At 40.4% G+C, this 17807-nt stretch overlaps 1 protein-coding gene across 3 annotated transcripts in view; it reads right to left on the reverse strand.

The window, feature by feature from the left end:
• The window catches only part of LOC111143839 (glutamine rich 1), a 54426-nt gene that overhangs the window by 31800 nt on the left and 4819 nt on the right, over positions 1-17807 (reverse strand). For all 3 annotated transcript variants that reach the window (XM_022497778.1, XM_022497776.1, XM_022497777.1), the window contains one exon: positions 11057-11386. In XM_022497778.1, the coding sequence (XP_022353486.1) occupies positions 11057-11365 (309 nt within the window). In that variant the 5' untranslated portion in view covers positions 11366-11386. The remainder of the gene's footprint in view (positions 1-11056; positions 11387-17807) is intronic.

Consider the following 17807-nt stretch of genomic DNA (forward strand, 5'->3'; position numbering starts at 1 on the left):
GGTCCTGGGATCAAGCCCCACATCAAACTCTCTGCTCAGCGGGGAGCAAGCTAAAAACCTTAAAATAGCATTTACTCTGGGAGAGGAGGATGTTCAGGGAAGTTACTAGAGATCTGAATTGCATCTGTTAAGTTTATGTACTGAAAGAAAAAAAAGAATGGGGCGCCTGAGTAGCTCAGTTGGTTAAGCATCTGACTCTTGATCTTAGTTCAGGTCTTGATTTCATGGTCTTGAGTTCAAGCCCCATGTTGGGCTCCATGCTGGGTGTGGAGCCTACCTACTTAAAAAAAAGAAAAAAAGGAAAAGAAAAAAAAAAAAGGATAAAAATGGCACTACCAACAGTGTGGGAATAAATGTTTGGGTACTTTTTAAATATTTGAAAAGCAACTGAGGCCCAAGGTAGGAATGGCACTAATGAGAAGAGGAAGAAGAAAACAACAGCAGCTATTATTTATTTATTAAAGGATTACTATGTGCCAGGGAATGTGTTTAGGATTTAATATTTTATATAACCCTCAAAGTAACTGCAACATAAATTCTTTTATTTTCATGATGTAGATAAGGAAATGGACTCTGTGGTTAAATCACTTGCTTAAGATGACGTATCTAAAGTTGCAGAGACAGACCAGAATCCTGTTTGTCCCGGAGCCAAGTCTGGCTTTTGATTAACTCTTTGTCATTCTTGGTAATTCCACACTATGATGAGGGGTTACGAACCATCCAGCACGGAGGGGACGTATAACAGCAAGAAAAAGAGGAAGAGGGACAAGAGGTGAAATGACAAATGAAGAGTTGCAAAAGGAGCAAGTGATGAGAGGTCCCCTTCCCCAAAGTACCCTTCACTTAGTGCAGCCAGACTGACCAACCAGCCCTGTGTGAAGCCCCAGTTCCTGCCCTGTAAAAGGGCAGAGGAACAAGCAATTTCATGGATGCAAAATGAAACCCAAACCCTGGGATTCACTATCAGAAGGCCTTTCAGAGCGCCTGGATGGCTCAGTGGGTTAAGCCTCTGCCTTTGGCTTGGGTCATGATCTCAGGGTCCTGGGATCCAGCCCGTGTCGGGCTCTCTGCTCGGGAGGGAGCCTGCTTCCTTCTCTCGCTCTGCCTCCCTCTCTGCCTACTTGTGATCTCTCTCTCTCTCTCTCTCTCTGTGTCAAATAAATAAATAAAATCTTTAAAAAAAAAAAAAGAAAGAAAGAAAAAAGAAGGCCTTCTTTCTAGCACATGCATCTAACTCACTGTGGATACTTTAGGAAGCACCCAACTCAAGAGGGTTCTTACAAGAAAAGTTCCAAATGAATCCCCTTTATCCAGCTCAGGCTAACCGACCAGGAACAGAAAACCCGGACCTTTCCTAGTACTATACACACTATCAAGGCATTTATATGACAGCTTTTGTTTTTGTCCTTAGAAGTTGCCTCCTTATCTTACCTAGATGAATGATACTGTGGTATAATAAAAAAATATGTATTTTATTCTCTCTGGCTCCTGGCCAGAGCTCCTAAAACCTTTATAATTTTGTAAGTGATAATAAAAATGCTAGATCCATCTTGTGTTCTACTGACGCAACTATTTGTGGGCTCCTCGATGGAGGCTGGTCACCGGAAAGACCAAGCCATGATCAGAAGCTTAATACTTTCAGCCCCACACTCCATTCTCTGGAGAAGAAAGAAGGGCTAGAAGTTGAGATACTAATGGATTGTACCTATGGGATGTAGCCTCCATAAAAATCCCAGAAGTATGGGGTTCAGGGAACTGATTTGTTGGTAAACATGCCAGGAATGTAGTGCACCCCAATTCCATATGGACAGAGGCTCCTATATATCTTTATCTGGATATTCATTTGTATCTTCTATCATATCATTTATTACATAATATACCAGCAAATGTGTTTCCCTGAGTTCTGTGAGTTGTTCAAACAAATTATGAAACCTAAGGAGGGGTAGTAAGAACCCCAACTGATAGCTAGTCAATCAGAAGTACAGATGATATCCTAGGACTTGATTGGTATATGAGCTGGAGGGCAGTCTTGTAGGACGGATCCCTTAACCTGTGGGACCTGACACTAACTCCAAGTAGACAGTGTCAACTGAACTGTAGGACAGCTAGCTGATGTCAGAGAATTGGTCAATGTGGGGAAAAAAACCCACACATTTGGTGGCCTGAAGTGTGACTGTGTTAGTAGTAGAGAGTAAAGCAACACAGTGCGGCTTATTCAGATGGCTACTTCTGTGATTAACCTTTAACATGTACCTTTGTCTCCCACCAATTCACTAAAACTGTTCTAAGGGTGTAATTACTGTGTCAAAACCAACAATGTCTGTGCTGCTTCTAGGCTGGACGGATGAGGAAGTCTGACAGAGGAAACTCTCTAAGGTGGTTAACACATGGTTTTTAAAAAGCAATCTAATTTTGCCATAATTAAAAAAAAAAGCAATTTAGAAAACAGCCTAGGTTCTCAAGACAGTATATTGTTCTGAAATTTTAAATAACATTAATACAGACATAATTTTTAATTCTTATTAAAAGGGTTAGATTGAGGGGTGCTTGGGTGGCTCAGCTGGTTAAGCAACTGCCTTCAGCTCAGGTCATGGTCCTGGAGTCCCAGGACTGAGTCTGGCATCAGGCTTCCTGCTCAGCAAGGAGTCTGCTTCTCCCTCTACCCACAACGCCCCCCCCCCCATGCTCTCTCTTCTTATTCTCTTTCAAATAAATAAAATCTTAAGAAAAAAAGGGGGGGTTAGGTTGAGACACTGAGACACAATACAGATGACTCTTTAACAACTTGGGTTGAACTGTATGGGTCCACCTATATGCAGGTTTTTTCTGATAGATGCAGCAGAGTACTGAATATGTATTTTCTTGGGGTACCTAGGTAGCTCAGTTGGTTAAATGTCCAACTCGGGTCATGATCTCATGGGTCATGACACTGAGCCCGGCCCTACATCAGGCTCTGTGGACTCTGCTTGAGATTCTCTGCCTTTGCCCCCCCACCACATGCACACGCATACTCTCTCTCAAATAAAATCTTTAAAAAAGGAAAATGTATTTTTTCTTCCTTATGATTTAATATTTTCTTTTGTCTAGATTATAAGAACACAGTATATAATACATGTAACATACAAAGTATTTGTTAATTGACTGCTAATGTTGTAAGACTTCCAGTCAACAGTAGGCCATTAAGTTTTTGGGGAGTCAAAAATTACACGAAGAGGAACAATGGTGGCTTAGTCGGTTAAGTAGCTGCCCTTAGCTTAGGTCATGATCCCAGGGTCCTGGAATCAAGTCCTGCATCAGGCTCCCTGCTGAACAGGGAGCCTGCTTCTCCCTTTGCCTGCAGCAAACCCTGCTTGTGCACTCTCTCTCTCTGACAAATAAATAAAAATCTTTTAAAAAATTACATGAAGATTTGCAACTGTGCAGGGAACCAACACCCCTAACCCCACATTGTTCAAGAGTCAACTATACCATGGGGCAGAGTCTTTTAACCATGTGAATTGAGGGGCGCCTGGGTGGCTCAGTGGGTTAAGCCTCTGCCTTCGGCTCGGGTCATGATCTCAGGGTTCTGGGATAGAGTCCCACAACGGGCTCTCTGCTCGGCAGGGAGCCTGCTTCCTCCTCTCTCTCTCTCTCTCTGCTTGCCTCTCTGCCTACTTGTGATCTCTGTCAAATAAATAAAATCTTTAAAAACAAACAAACAAACAAACAAACATGTGAATTGAGAAGGGCAGGTCTGTTTACATGTATATGACAGTACGTACATATGTCACCCCTCTAGCCTCATCCAGTCATTCAATGCACTCTAGTTAGCCCCACCTTTTTGCCCTTTTTTTAAAGTACACTCTACACCCAGTGTGAAGCCCAACATGGGGCTTGAACTCATGACCCTGAGTTCAAGACCTGAGCTGAAATCAAGAGTCAGGCATTTAACTAACTGAGCTACCTAGGCGCCCGAGTCTTCCTGCCATTTTTTAAAAATAAGCAGGCTCTCACCGCAGGGCTTTCTGATGTGGAATGCTCTTTCCTCAGATAACCACCAAGGTTCATCTGCCAACAATTTGGTCTTAACTCAATGTTAAGAGCACACTGGGGCTTATCCTGATCCCCCCACCTGCTTCTGTTTCACTCCTCTGCATTCATCACTATATGGTAAGATTTTTCTTATGTAACCATCTCTCTCCTTCCAGGTATAATGTTATACTCCACAAATCAGGGAGCTTTCGGTCTAGCATCTAGAGCAAAGAGCTTTATCCATAGAGACATAAGATGTCTGAGAAAGGGAAGAAAAGATTAAGAATCATTGTCCTGGGACGTCTGGGTGGCTCAATCATTAAGTGTCTGCCTTTACCTCAGGTGAAGATCCCAGGGTTCTGGGATCAAGCCCTGCATCAGGCTCCCTGCTCAGTGGGCGGCCTGCTTCTCCCTCTCCCACTTCCTGCTTGGATTCCCTCTCACGTGGCCTCTCTCTTTCTCAAATAAATAAAATCTTAAAACAAAAACATTGCCCTATACCTACAAGTTCAAAGCAAAATATTCCCAAACAGCACTTTTCTTTCATTGCAAAATTAGTTGTTGTTTTTTTTTTTAAGATTTATTTATTTTTAGAGAAAGAGCACATGAGCTTAGCACATACTAACCAGGGAGCCCAATGCAGAGCTTGATCCCACAAACCAGAGACAACAACCTGAGCCGAAACCAAGAGTCAGATGCTCACCTGGCTGAGTCATTCAGGCGCCCCTTGTGTTTACTTAAAAATTCAAGCCCACTCAATATCATCAAAACCATCTATGAAAAACCCACAGCAAATATCATTCTCAATGGAGAAAAACAGAGCTTTTCCGCTAAGGTCAGGAACATGGCAGGGATGTCTGTTATCACCACTGCTATTCAACACAGTACTAGAAGTCCTAACCTCAGCCATCAGACAACAAAAAGAAATTAAGGCATCCAAATTAGCAAAGAAGTCAAACTATCACTCTCTGCAGATGATATGATACTTTATGTGGAAAATCCAAAAGACTCAACTCCAAATCTGCTAGAACTTGTACAGGAATTCAGTAAAGTGTCAGGATATAAAATCAATGCACAGAAATCAGTTGCATTTCTATACACCAACAAGACGGATGGAAGAGAAATTAAGGAGTCGATCCCATTTACAATTGCACCCAAAACCATGATACCTAGGAATAAACCTAACCAAAGAGGAAAAGAATCTGTACTCAGAAAACTATAAAGTACACATGAAAGAAATTGAGTAAGAAACAAAGAAATGAAAAAACATTCCATGCTCATGGATTGGAAGAACAAATATTGTTAAAATGTTTATGCTACCTAAAGCAATCTATACATTTAATGCAATCACTATTAAAATACCATCAATTTTTTTCAAAGAAATGGAACAAATAATCCTAAAATTTATATGGAACCAGAAAAGACCTCAAATAGCTAGAGGAATGTTGAAAAAGAAAGCCAAAGTTGGTGGCATCACAATTCTAGACTTCAAGCTCTATTACAAATCTGTCATCATCAAGACAGTATGGTACTGGCACAAAAACAGACACATAGATCAATGGAACAGAATAAAAAGCCCAGAAATAGACCCTCAACTCTATGGTCAACTAATCTTCGACTAAGCAGGAAAGAATGTCCAATGGAAAAAAGACAGTCTCTTCAACAAATGGTGTTGGGAAAATCGGACAGTCACATGCAGAAGAATGAAACTGGACCATTTCCTTACACCACACACAAAAATAGACCCAAAATGGATGAAGGACCTCAATGTGAGAAAGGAATCCATCAAAATCCTTGAGGAGAATACAGGCAGCAACCTCTTCCACCTCAGCTGCAGCAACTTCTTCCTAGAAACATCACCAAAGGCAAGGGAAGCAAGGGCAAAAATGAACTACTGGGACTTCATCAAGATCAAAAGCTTTTGCACAACAAAGGAAACCGTCAACAAAACCAAAAGACAACTGACAGAATGGGAGAAGATATTTGCAAACGACACATCAGATAAAGGGCTAGTATCCAAAATCTATGAAGAACTTACCAAACTCAACACCCAAAGAACAAATAATCCAATCAAGAAATGGGCAGAGGACATGAACAGACATTTCTGCAAAGAAGACATCCAGATGGCCAACAGACACATGTGAAAGTGCTCTACGTCACTCGGCATCAGGGAAATACAAAAAATAAAAATCAAAACCACAATGAGATACCACCTCACACCAGTCAGAATGGCTAAAATTAACAACTCAGGAAACGACAGATGATGGTGAGGATGCGGAGAAAGGGGAACCCTCCTACACTGTTGGTGGGAATGCAAGCTGGAGTGACCACTCTGGAAAGCAGCATGGAGGTTCCTCAAAAAGTTCAAAGTAGAGCTACCCTATGACCCAGCAATCACACTACTGGGTATTTACCCTAAAAACACAAATGTAGTGATCCCAAGGGGCACGTGTACCCGAATGTTTATTTATAGCAGCAATAACCACAATAGCCAAACTATGAAAAGAACCTAGATGTCCATCAACAGATGAATGGATAAAGAAGATGTGGTCCATATATACAATGGAATACTATGCAGCCATCAAAAGAAATGAAATCTTGCCATTTGCAATGACGTGGATGGAACTAGAGGGTATCATGCTGAGCAAAGTAAGTCAATCAGAGAAAAGACAATTATCATATGATCTCCCTGATATGTAGAATTTGAGAGGCAATGTGGGGGGTTTGCTGGGTAGGGAAGGAAAAAATAAGATGGGATTGGGAGGGAGACAAACCATAAGAGACTCTTAATCTCACAAAACAAACTGAGGATTACTGAGGCTGGGGAGGTAGGGAGAGGGTGGTTGGGTTATGGACATTGGGGAGGAGGGTATGTGCTATGGTGAGTGCTGGGAAGTGTATAAACCTAGCAATTCACAGACCTGTACCCCTGGGGCTAATAATACATTATATGTTAATAAAAAATTTTTAAAAAGATAAATTAAAAAAAAAATTCAAGCCCAGCATGGAGCCCAGTTAAAAATAAATAAAAAAATAGGGACGCCTGGGTGGCTCAGTTGGTTAAGCTGCTGCCTTCGGCTCAGGTCATGGTCCCCGCGTCCTGGGATCGAGTCCCACATCGGGCTCCTTGCTTGGCGGGGAGCCTGCTTCTCCCTCTGCCTCTGCCTGCCACTCTGTCCGCCTGTGCTCGCTCTAGCTCCTCTCTCTCTGACAAATAAATAAATAAAATCTTTTTAAAAATAAATAAATAAATAAACAAATAAAAATTGAGCTCTTCTCCTTAGCACCCCACTCCCAAGCCCAATTACTGTTTTGAACTTTACTACTATTGTTCAAGAACTACTACATTCTGCATGTTAAACTAAACTGGTTTTGACCCTCAGCAATCTGCTATACATCCTACCTTGTCAAAACATGTAGATCTACCTCGTTCTTCTGGCTACATAGGACAATACACTACAATTGTACCAGTGCCATTATTTGCCATTTCCCTTACGAACGACTTGTTTCTAGTGTTACTACTATAATGAGTGCAGCAGTGAATATCCCCATATACATATATACCTGTGAACACAAATGCAAGGTCAAAGGTACGCACACTTAAGCATTTGATAAGTATTGCCAAAACCACTTCCAAGAAATTACACTAATTTTTTTTTTGCATTGTTGAAAAAAAGATTTATTCATTTGAGAGAAAGAGTGAGCAATGGAGAGAGCAAAAGCAGCAGAGGGAGAGGGAGAAGCAGCCTCCCCCCTGAGCAGGGAGCCAGACGCAGGGCTCAATTCCAGGACCCTAGGATCATGATCTACGCCTAAGGCAGACGCTTAACTGACTGAGTTACACTAATTTATCCTCTCCATACCCTTGCTGTCCTGGATAAAATCTTTATAAATGTTTTCCTATCTAATAAATGAAATATATTTCACTTTCAAAATTTATACCTCCATAATTACCAGTAGTATGAAACATCTTCTGATATGCATATGATCACATGTATTTCTTCTTTCACAAACTACTATATCCTTTGTTCATTTTTTTACTAGGTTATTTTTTCTACTTTCTCGGAGTTCTTCGTGTATCAGCAGCACAATGCAGAAGCACAGGCTCCAGTCAGAGCAGCTTGGGTGCAAACAGTATCTGCTAATACAGGACTTACCTCCCCTATGCCTCATGCGCTATTTTTAATTTAAAAAATTATCCTTTTAAACTAAGTATAGACAGACCAATAAAAGAGACCAAGAAACCAACATGTGTGTATAGTAACTCCGGGTTTTTTTCTTTAAGTGGGCATGGAGCTGGGTGTTCAAGCTGAGCTTGAACTCAAAACCCCGAGATCAAGATCTGACCTGAAATCAAGAGTTGGACACTTAACCAACTCAGCCACTTAACCAACTCACCCAGGCACTCCTGCATAGTAATTTTATAACTGCAAGGCATATATTTGAGTCTGATGTCACTCAGAAAAAAATTTTTTTTCAAAATCTTATATAAAGTTGTATTTTCAGTCATATTTTTATTAATACTGTCTAGCTTGTGATTTTGGTAACTTTAGATTAACAGTATCAATTTTTGTAAGTAACAATATCAATTTAATCTTTATTTAAGTTAAATCTACAAAGCCAACTTTTAGAAAAATTTTAGAAAATTTTAGAAAAATTAAATCCCTCTGGCTTAAGCCAGTTATTAATGAAAATAGATTTGCCATAAGAGTTTTTTGCTTTGGGCACCTGGGTGGCTCAGTCAGTTAAGTGACTGCCTTCGGCTCAGGTCATGATCCTGGAGTCCTGGGATCGAGTCCAACATTGGGCTCCCTGCTTGACAGGGAGTCTGCTTCTCCTGCTGACCTCCCTCCTCTCTTGCTCTCTCTCTCTCTCATTCTCTCTCTCTCTCAAATAATAAATAAAAATCTTTAAAAAAAAAAAAAGTTTTTTAATTTTTTAACATTTTATTTATTTATTTGACGGACCGATCACAAGTAGGCAGAGAGGCAGGCAGAGAGAGAGGAGGGTAAGCAGGCTCCCCGCTGAACAGAAGGCCGGATGTGGGGGCTCGATCCCAGGACCCTGAGATCATGATCCGAACCGAAGGCAGAAGCTTAACCCACTGAGTCACCCAGGCGCCCCTTTGTTTTTATTTTTAAGGGAGAGAGAGAGCGCTCAAGTGGTGAGAGCGGCAGAGGGACAGAAAGAGATCTTAGGCAAGCTCCATGCTCAGTGCTTGTATCTCATGGATTTATTATTATATTTTCGTTCCTTCTTTTAGTTACAGGGGTTTTAAGGAAAGATGATGATGTCAACAGGTGACCTCAATTCGCCATCTTTTTTTTTTTTTTTTAAAGATTTTATTTATTTATTTGACAGACAGAGATCACAAGTAGGCAGAGAGGCAGGCAGAGAGAGAGAGGAAGGGAAGCAGGCTCCCTGCCGAGCAGAGAGCCCGATGCGGGGCTCGATCCCAGGATCCTGGGATCATGACCTGAGCCGAAGGCAGCGGCTTTAACCCACTGAGCCACCCAGGCGCCCCTCAATTCGCCATCTTAAACATAAAGTCTTAGACAACATTTAGACTCAAATCCCAAGCCATTTTTTTCCCTTTTATTTTTTTAAAGTGAGCTCTACACCCAGCATGGGCTTGAACTCAAGACCCCAAGATCAAGAGTCACATCGCATGCTCTACAGACTAGTCAGACGCCCATATCCCAAACCATTTTAACCTTATGAAAAATGAAGTCCACGGTGTAAGTAACAGCAGAATAATTTCTTGAACCAAAAAATCAGTCTACCCTTCCTATATACCTCCTTCCTTACAAAGAGTGGAAAAAACAGGGGTGCCTGGGTGGCTTAGTCGTTAAGGGTCTGCTTTCAGCTCAGGTCATGATCCCAGGGTTCTGGGAACAAACCCCGCACCCAACTCCTTGCTCAGCAGGAGGCCAGCGGCTCCCTCTCCCTCTGCCTGCAGCTCCCCCTGCTTGTGCACACTCTCTCTCTGTTGAATAAATAAATAAAATCTTAAAATACAAGAAAAACCCAAAAAAACAGAAAAAAAAACCCCAAAACGAAAAAACAATACTGCATTCCTCCACATGCCAGATGTTTTCTTATTATCTCATTCAGTATCACTAAATAGTATTATCCCTATTTAACAGATGAAAAATCTAGGGCTAAAAAGATTTAAATCATGTCAACAAATAGGAGGTCAAGCCAGACTTAAACCCAGGAATGCAACTCCAGGGTCCAGATCCTTCCAATATACCTGCCTGCATTCCTAAGGAGCAAAGAGGCCACAGTCTTTCTATCTCATCAAACATACCTCTCTACAGTCCTTGCCCCTCCATCAAGTTCTACCCTTTCCAATTCTCTTGGTGTAAAAAACATTGAGGACAAAATGAAATAGAATCACAATAGACAGGGGCAAGAAAGCCGCATTTGTAAATGGAGCATACTGTTAGCCTCAGATGAGGAAGCCCTAAAGAGGCACTTTTACCTTCTCAGCAAATGTATGAAGTTTCTTCTCTTTCTGTAAGCTCATTACAATTAGCATTATTTCCTGAGGATTACAAACAGTAAATGCAGACCTAGAAATCTACAAGGGACCTAAGTCAGGGAACAATAAAACTAAATGAAGATCACTAAAATATATTATATCCTTTTAAAACAACTTCCAAATGTCACGCTTTAAATAATGAGGTAAGATGAACCCCTCCTCTGCTCTTGATCTGTTCAGGGTGACACAGATAAAAGAGAACCTTCCATAACACACAGCTATGTCACATCCAAAGCCAGTCCCAGAAGACCACTAATTCCCATACTGTTCAATTCTCCAAAGCAAATGGCAAGTATCTGCAATCTTTTTAGTTTATGATAGTTGCAAATACTTTTAGTCTATACTAACTATGAAAGCCTTTGTGTTAAATGTGTTTTAAAAAACCGTACTCCCCTTAGTAAAAATAACCTTGGACATTTGTGATGTGATGTTCCTACTAACCAAAACCGGATGGCAAATAAAATCTATTAAACAGGATGCACTTCAACATCTCCCTTTTACCTGAACCTGCTGTGGTTGTTGAACCTGAATCTGCTGTTCTTGTTGGGTTTGTGGCTGAACACTGGTGGTGACTGGACAGGCAAGTTCAAGCAAAGACCCAGCCACTTCGGTGCTGTCTGTATAAATGCAGTTCCCACCCTGTTGGTACACCATGGTAGTGGTAGCTGTCTGCTGGAACTCCTGAAGGGCTTCCGGCCCTTTAGAGGCTAGTGAGTCCAGAAATTCCTTCATCCTGTGTTGCGGGACAGACCGCGCCTTCACTCGGATGTACTCTTCAAAGGAAATGGTGTTTTCCAGGGAATTATTCATATTGCAGAGTCCTTAGGGTTCCTAGAAATAAAATAAATGGTCAGAAGTCAAAATTATGCTATTGTTTTCATATTCTGAAATGCAGAGCAATCATGCTTGCATCAGAGTGGAATATTCAGGGTAGCTGTGTACATCTAGAACCGAAATAGAGTTATTATACCACCTTATTCTTTTTTTAGTTAACAGCATCTAGAAATTGTTTCCATAAACATTTCTTAAATCAAACTATCACAGTGAAAACAAAAAACAAAGGCATGCGTCACAGTACTGGATCAAACAGGCTGAAAACACACTCTCCACCCAGCTCTAGGCCAATGCCATCTTCTCTGCAGAGCCAAGCACTGGACAACAAAAGTCACATGCAAAATTACTGTGACCATCACAGAGAGGACAACCAAGGAAGTCAGGAGCAGGGATTCCTACTGACATGTTCAATTTCTGCGGCCAACGATGTCCTAGAGTGAAGAATACATATACCATCTAGCTGTAGCAAGACCCTAGAGAAAGGGAGTATATACTTATATTTCATCTGACACCAGAAACACCAAAAATCCATTTGCCGTATATTGCTCACATTCTTTTACAGCACAGCTTACTGGTCAAAAGCACGGATTTTGGAGCCAGCCTGCCAGGGTCCAAATCCCAGCTTGATCTCTCCTTAGCTCTGAAACCCTGGACAAGTTATTTAACCTTAGTTTGTATATAAAATGGGGACAAACAGTATCTACCATACAGAATTGACATAAAGATTAAACACACTTCACAAATAAAGTCCTTGGAAGAAAATCCAACATAGATAGCACCATATAAGTACTAGCTGGTATTATTAAAATTAGCTAGTGGAGGGAACTGAATAGCGCTTTAAATTACTAGGTCACTACTAAGATTCAGAGATCAATTTGTCACATTCTTCATTGGGGTATTTACCCTAAGAATGAATCTGCAGGGGTAGATAGTAATTTTCAATTACCTGGGGGACAACCACGCAATCTATCTATGGACTGCTGAGGGCCTTACCACTGCTACTTTCATACTGTTCCCTCCTCTCTGGATCAGAACCACCTCCAGAACAAAAGCAGCAGCAGGATAGGAGGGTCACACTGACGATGTCAACCTTTTTGCCGAAAAGGGCTCTCTGTCAATTGCAAATGAAAAAGTGATTTGTTTCCCTGGGCCATCAAGGAAGGGCTAGAAGGGCATCAAGGCTAAAAATGCCAGCCTCTTTCACTGCCCAGGTGTTCTGCCTTATGTTACAGATAAAAGGCATATGGGTAATCATCTCATCTCTTTCACTTGACTCCTGGCAGACAAGACTGTCCCAATACTCTCTGGCTGACACACAGTAGGTACATATATGTATACATATACATGTATGTTGCATTTGCAACTGAATGTAGAAAGGAAGGATTATGGCTCTTTGTCTCTGTAACATCTCTAACTTACAACCATAAATGTTACCCTTTTTCTTGGTAAATAGTTAGTATATATCTTGGGAAAAGAACCTATGTATCTGGGACAAGTGTTAGACCAAAGAAAACATGTAATTCTTACTGCTACTAAGTTATTAACACTGGCAACATTTCTGTGGGACACTAAATATACTACACAAATTATATTTGGGTGCTTTCAAAGAGAAGAGACCCAATAGTAATTCTTTTAATGATGCATATAATATATTCTCAATATACTTTTCCATAAATAACACACACACACACACACACACACACACACACACACACGAGAACAACACATATACCTTGCCCTGCCTAAAGTCAAATCCTAGGCCACTACTCTCCGGAGAGCCTCTATTTCTCAGGAAACTCCAAGCAAGATAAAGTGCAGAGAACAGCAAGTGCAGGTCAGGTGAGGGCAAGGTTAAAGCCTTTGCTGACAGCCTCTAATCTGAAATTTAACTCGTTTGTCCCTTTCTCACTTCTCTTCTGACCATCTCCCTTGCTCAGTTCTCTCTTCTCTCTGCTACAGCTGCATTCAGATATCTTCTTCTCTCAGAGTTGAAAATTAGGAGGTCTTTCGAAGTCTGTGAGACTTCAAAATTCAGCTCTCAGTGATGTCATGGCACAAATGAGAAGACCACCACAAAGGACAAGCACCTCATCCTTTTCTTACCTATTCAGAGAAGGACATTCCAGTGTAGGTGACCCACAAACACTCACCACACTGGTACAGAATGTGTCAAACCTCCCCTCCAGAGCATCATGACTGGAATTTCCTTCTGAAGGCAGCAGCTCTCATAATATAGACCCAAGAACATTACAAAATTCCCAGCATGTGACTCTAAATACCTAATCACACTTACCCTTCTAGCTCAAAAAGGGACAAAGGAGAGATATATGAACAGAAATTAACTGTTTCTATGCTATGCTATTACGTATTTCAGTAATCTACCTCCATCATAAAAGAATGGCAGAGGTCAACTGAAACTTACATTTCCCCAAATTTATTTTCTTCAACAATTAGCTGCATTCCCATAAAATAGTGAGAGACTACTTGAATTCTGAAGACTGTCTGTATTGGAGTCATAGCTACTATGTCAAAGCAATTTTTTTTTTTTTAAAGATTTTATTGATTTATTTGACAGAGATCACAAGTAGGCTGAGAGGCAGGTAGACCGGGGTGGGGGGGAAGCAGGCTCCCCGCTGAGCAGAGAGCCCGACTCGGGGCTCGATCCCAGGACTCGGATCATGACCTGAGCCAAAGGCAGAGGCTTAACCCACTGAGCCACCCAGGCACCCCTCAAAGCAATTTTTTAAAAAGTATGGAGAACCATGCAGCAAAACCTTTTTTTGTCTCAAATCTGGGAAAATAAATACAAACGAACATAAATACCCCCAAAAGTTATAAGTAAGTTTACAGAATCAGAAAACCTTCATACAAGCATTGTTTGGTAAAGGCAGGTCCTAAATCTTCCTAGTGACTTATTTCCCTTCATTCCAAATTTCAGTAATCAGGAGGCTTAAGACTCATATGAAGTCTGATATTAAATACAAAGGAGAACTGCACCAAATTCTTTTTCTAGAAACAAATTTTCAGGGTAGAATTACATCTAGTTTTCTGGTTTGTTTTGCTGGTTTGGGGGGAAGTAAAAGTAACACATTTATTTTTTAAGAAAAAATATTCAAATAGTACAGAAAAATAATTTAAAAATAACCCCACATATAGCTGTTATACATTCTCAACAGCACTTAATATTAATGTCTGATTTTTCATTAACAGAGCACGGTAGGTGCCATATTCAGGATTTAACTTACTTTTCTTTGATGACTAATGAAGTTGAATACCTTTTTTTTTTTTTTTTTTAAGATTTTATTTATTTATTTGACAGAGAGAGACACAGTGAGAGAAGGAACACAAGTAGGGGGAAGTGGGAAGTGGGAGAGGGAGAAGCAGGTTTCCTGCTAAGCAAGGAGCTCAAAGCAGGACTGGATACCAGGATTCCAGGATCATGACCTGAGCTGAAGGTAGCCCCTTAAGGACTGAGCCACCCTGGCACCCAAAGTTGTGTCTACTGATAATTTTGAAATCCTGTTCTTTAAAATGTCATTCTAAGTCTTTTACCAATTTATAAAGTTTTCTGCATTTTGCTACTTGATTTGTAAAAGTTCTCTGTGTATCTTATAAAAGGACACTATATCAAATATATGTGCATTCATCTGTCTTTTAATGTGTCATTTAATGCAAAGCAACTGTTTTTTAATTGTATGTATTTAACAGGTACAATTTGTAAGTTGATATAACTATGCATTAAGAAATAATCACCACAATCAAGCTAACAAACATGTTAACTGCCTTAAAAAAAAAAACAAAACACCCACAAAATAATATGCAAGTATGCCTTCTTGATCTAGCAATTTTAAACACTGATCTGTCCTTCAGGAAAGGTAAGTTTAGGGCATTTAAATTATCTTCCTCTCACTAACCCCTGCCAATCACATTTTTATTTTTTCCATGATCAATTTCATAGCTTTAAATCTGTATTTGTAGGCTTATTAATTTCAGAGTATCTCCAGACTTTGCACTATATAAGATAGGGAAATTAAAGTCTTGTGTCCTCTATTTTTGACAAGCATTTAGTGAAGGGAGTATAATTCTAATAAATCAATAGCTTACTTTTAGAATACAGCATTTCGGGACGCCTGGGTGGCTCAGTTGGTTAAGCAGCTGCCTTCGGCTCAGGTCATGATCCCAGCGTCCTGGGATCGAGTCCCACATCGGGCTCCTTGCTCATCGGGGAGCCTGCTTCTCCCTCTGCCTCTGCCTGCCATTCTGTCTGCCTGTGCTCGCTCTCTCTCCCTCTCTCTCTCTCTCTGACAAATAAATAAATAAAATCTTAAAAAAAAAAAAAATAGAATACAGCATTTCATACCGAATTAAACTTAGGACATTATTTTTTTTAAATCAAGGTTCCAAAGATGATAACCATTCTGCTCCAAGCAAATCCTGTATTTCTAGAATACCATGTTAAGATAAATCACTACAAGAAACCCTAGTCCGACTATAAATTTATTCCAAAAAGCAAAAATAAGATGGATATTCAGTTCTCAGAAAGAATGGAATAAGGAGTACCTGGGTGGTTCAGTCAGTTAAGTGTTCGACTCTTTTTTTTTTTTTTTTTTTTTTTTTTTTTAAGATTTCACCCATTTATTTGACAGAGATCACAAGTAGGCAGAGAGGCAGGCAAAGAGAGAGGGGCAAGCAGGCTCCCCGCCAGGTGTGGAGAGCCTGATGCCGGGCTCGATCCCAGGACCCTGAGCCCAAGATAGACACTTAACCCACTGAGCCACCCAGGCGCTCCAAGTGTCCAACTCTTGATCTCAGCTCAGGTCATGATCTCAGGGTCGTGAGTTCAGCCTGGTGTTGAACCCCACACTGGGCATGGAGCCCACTCAATAAATTAATTAAATTAAAATTTAAAAAGAAAGAATGGAATAAAAGCTTGGAAATGCATCTGCTATAAAGTCTCAAAGTTCATTCAAGATTTCATTAAAATAAAACAAAACAGGGGCACCTGGATGGCTCAGTCATTAAGCGTCTGCCTTCAGCTCAGGTCATGATCCCAGTCTCCTGGGATTGAGCCCTGCATGGGGCTCCCTGCTCAATGGGGAGCCTGCTTCTCCCTCTCCAGCTCCCCCGCACCTGTGTTCCCTCTCTAGGTATCTCTGTCATAAATAAATAAAACCTTTAAAAAACAAAACAAAACACCAATAGCCTGAAGTAGGAAAAGTGCTATAAAACTTAGAAAATGTTGATAAAGGCTCCTCAACAGATATTCTATTCTTCTGTATCCTTGTGAAAATACATGAAACATTCTATGATAAAAACACCTTTTTTATTTTAAACAGTTTAGACTACAAAATATAAAAACACTTTGCTGTGCTCCAAGTTTAGAGCTGACTGTAGTCAGTGGAGCTTCAAGCAGAAGCCAGGGCTTCCCGATTCCTATTGTTTTTTTCTTTCACTAGGCCCCTAGGAGGTTCTTCACTGATTCTGTCTGTACAAGTCCACAAAATCCTCTGAGAACCAATGAATCAGAGGAAGCTAAAAATATTAACCAATAATGAATTCAATGGAGAACTTAAAAAGTTTTTTAAGATTTTATTTTTAAGTGGTGCCTAGGTGGCTCAGTGGGTTAAGCTTCCACCTTCGGCTCAGGTCATGATCCCAGGGTCCTGGGATCAAGCCCCACATCGGGCTCTCTGCTCAGCAGAGAGCCTGCTTCCTCACCTCTCTGCCAGCTTGTGATCTCTCTCTGTCAAATAAATAAAATCTTAAAAAAAAAAAAAAAAAGATTTTATTTTTAAGAAATCCCTACACCTAATGTGGGGCTCAAACTCACAACCCATGGATCAAGAACTACATGCTTTACTGACTGAGTCAGCCAGGCACCCCCTGGAGAACTTAAAAATTTAATGGAAAAGGCCAATTTGAAAGAACATTCCAATCTGCCCATTTTATACAGACTAAAACACACATGGCTTCATTTCTTGTCTTTTTAACCTGCTCACTTGGTAGTATCTACCAGACTGACACATCCCAATAACGAAAGCACACTAAGTCAGCATTTGACCTTACACAAAAGTGCTGCTCAGAAGGGGGTGGGCGAAGGGAAGGTTTCAGAAATGTATTCAAATATTTTAGACTAGTCAGTGAGTAAAAAAAAAAACAGAAAAATTAAGCAAATTCTCAATAGTGGTGACCACGGTTTCTTCCTTTGTTTTTGTGATCAGAAAAAGCCCTCTCTACCATAAAATCAGGTCATTATTCACCTACAAGTTTTTAACTTAACAGTGTAATTTTTTAATACAATGCTTTGATTAATTTAAAATTTTTTTTGTATAATGTGAGGTAAAAGTCTAATTTTATTTTTTCTAACGAGCAAAAGACTTGTCCCTGTATCGTTTACTGAATTACTGAAATTCCTTTG

The sequence above is a fragment of the Enhydra lutris genome, unplaced genomic scaffold (assembly GCF_002288905.1).
Source record: "Enhydra lutris kenyoni isolate GAN:26980312 unplaced genomic scaffold, ASM228890v2 scaffoldscaffold10, whole genome shotgun sequence".
NCBI lineage: Eukaryota > Metazoa > Chordata > Mammalia > Carnivora > Mustelidae > Enhydra > Enhydra lutris.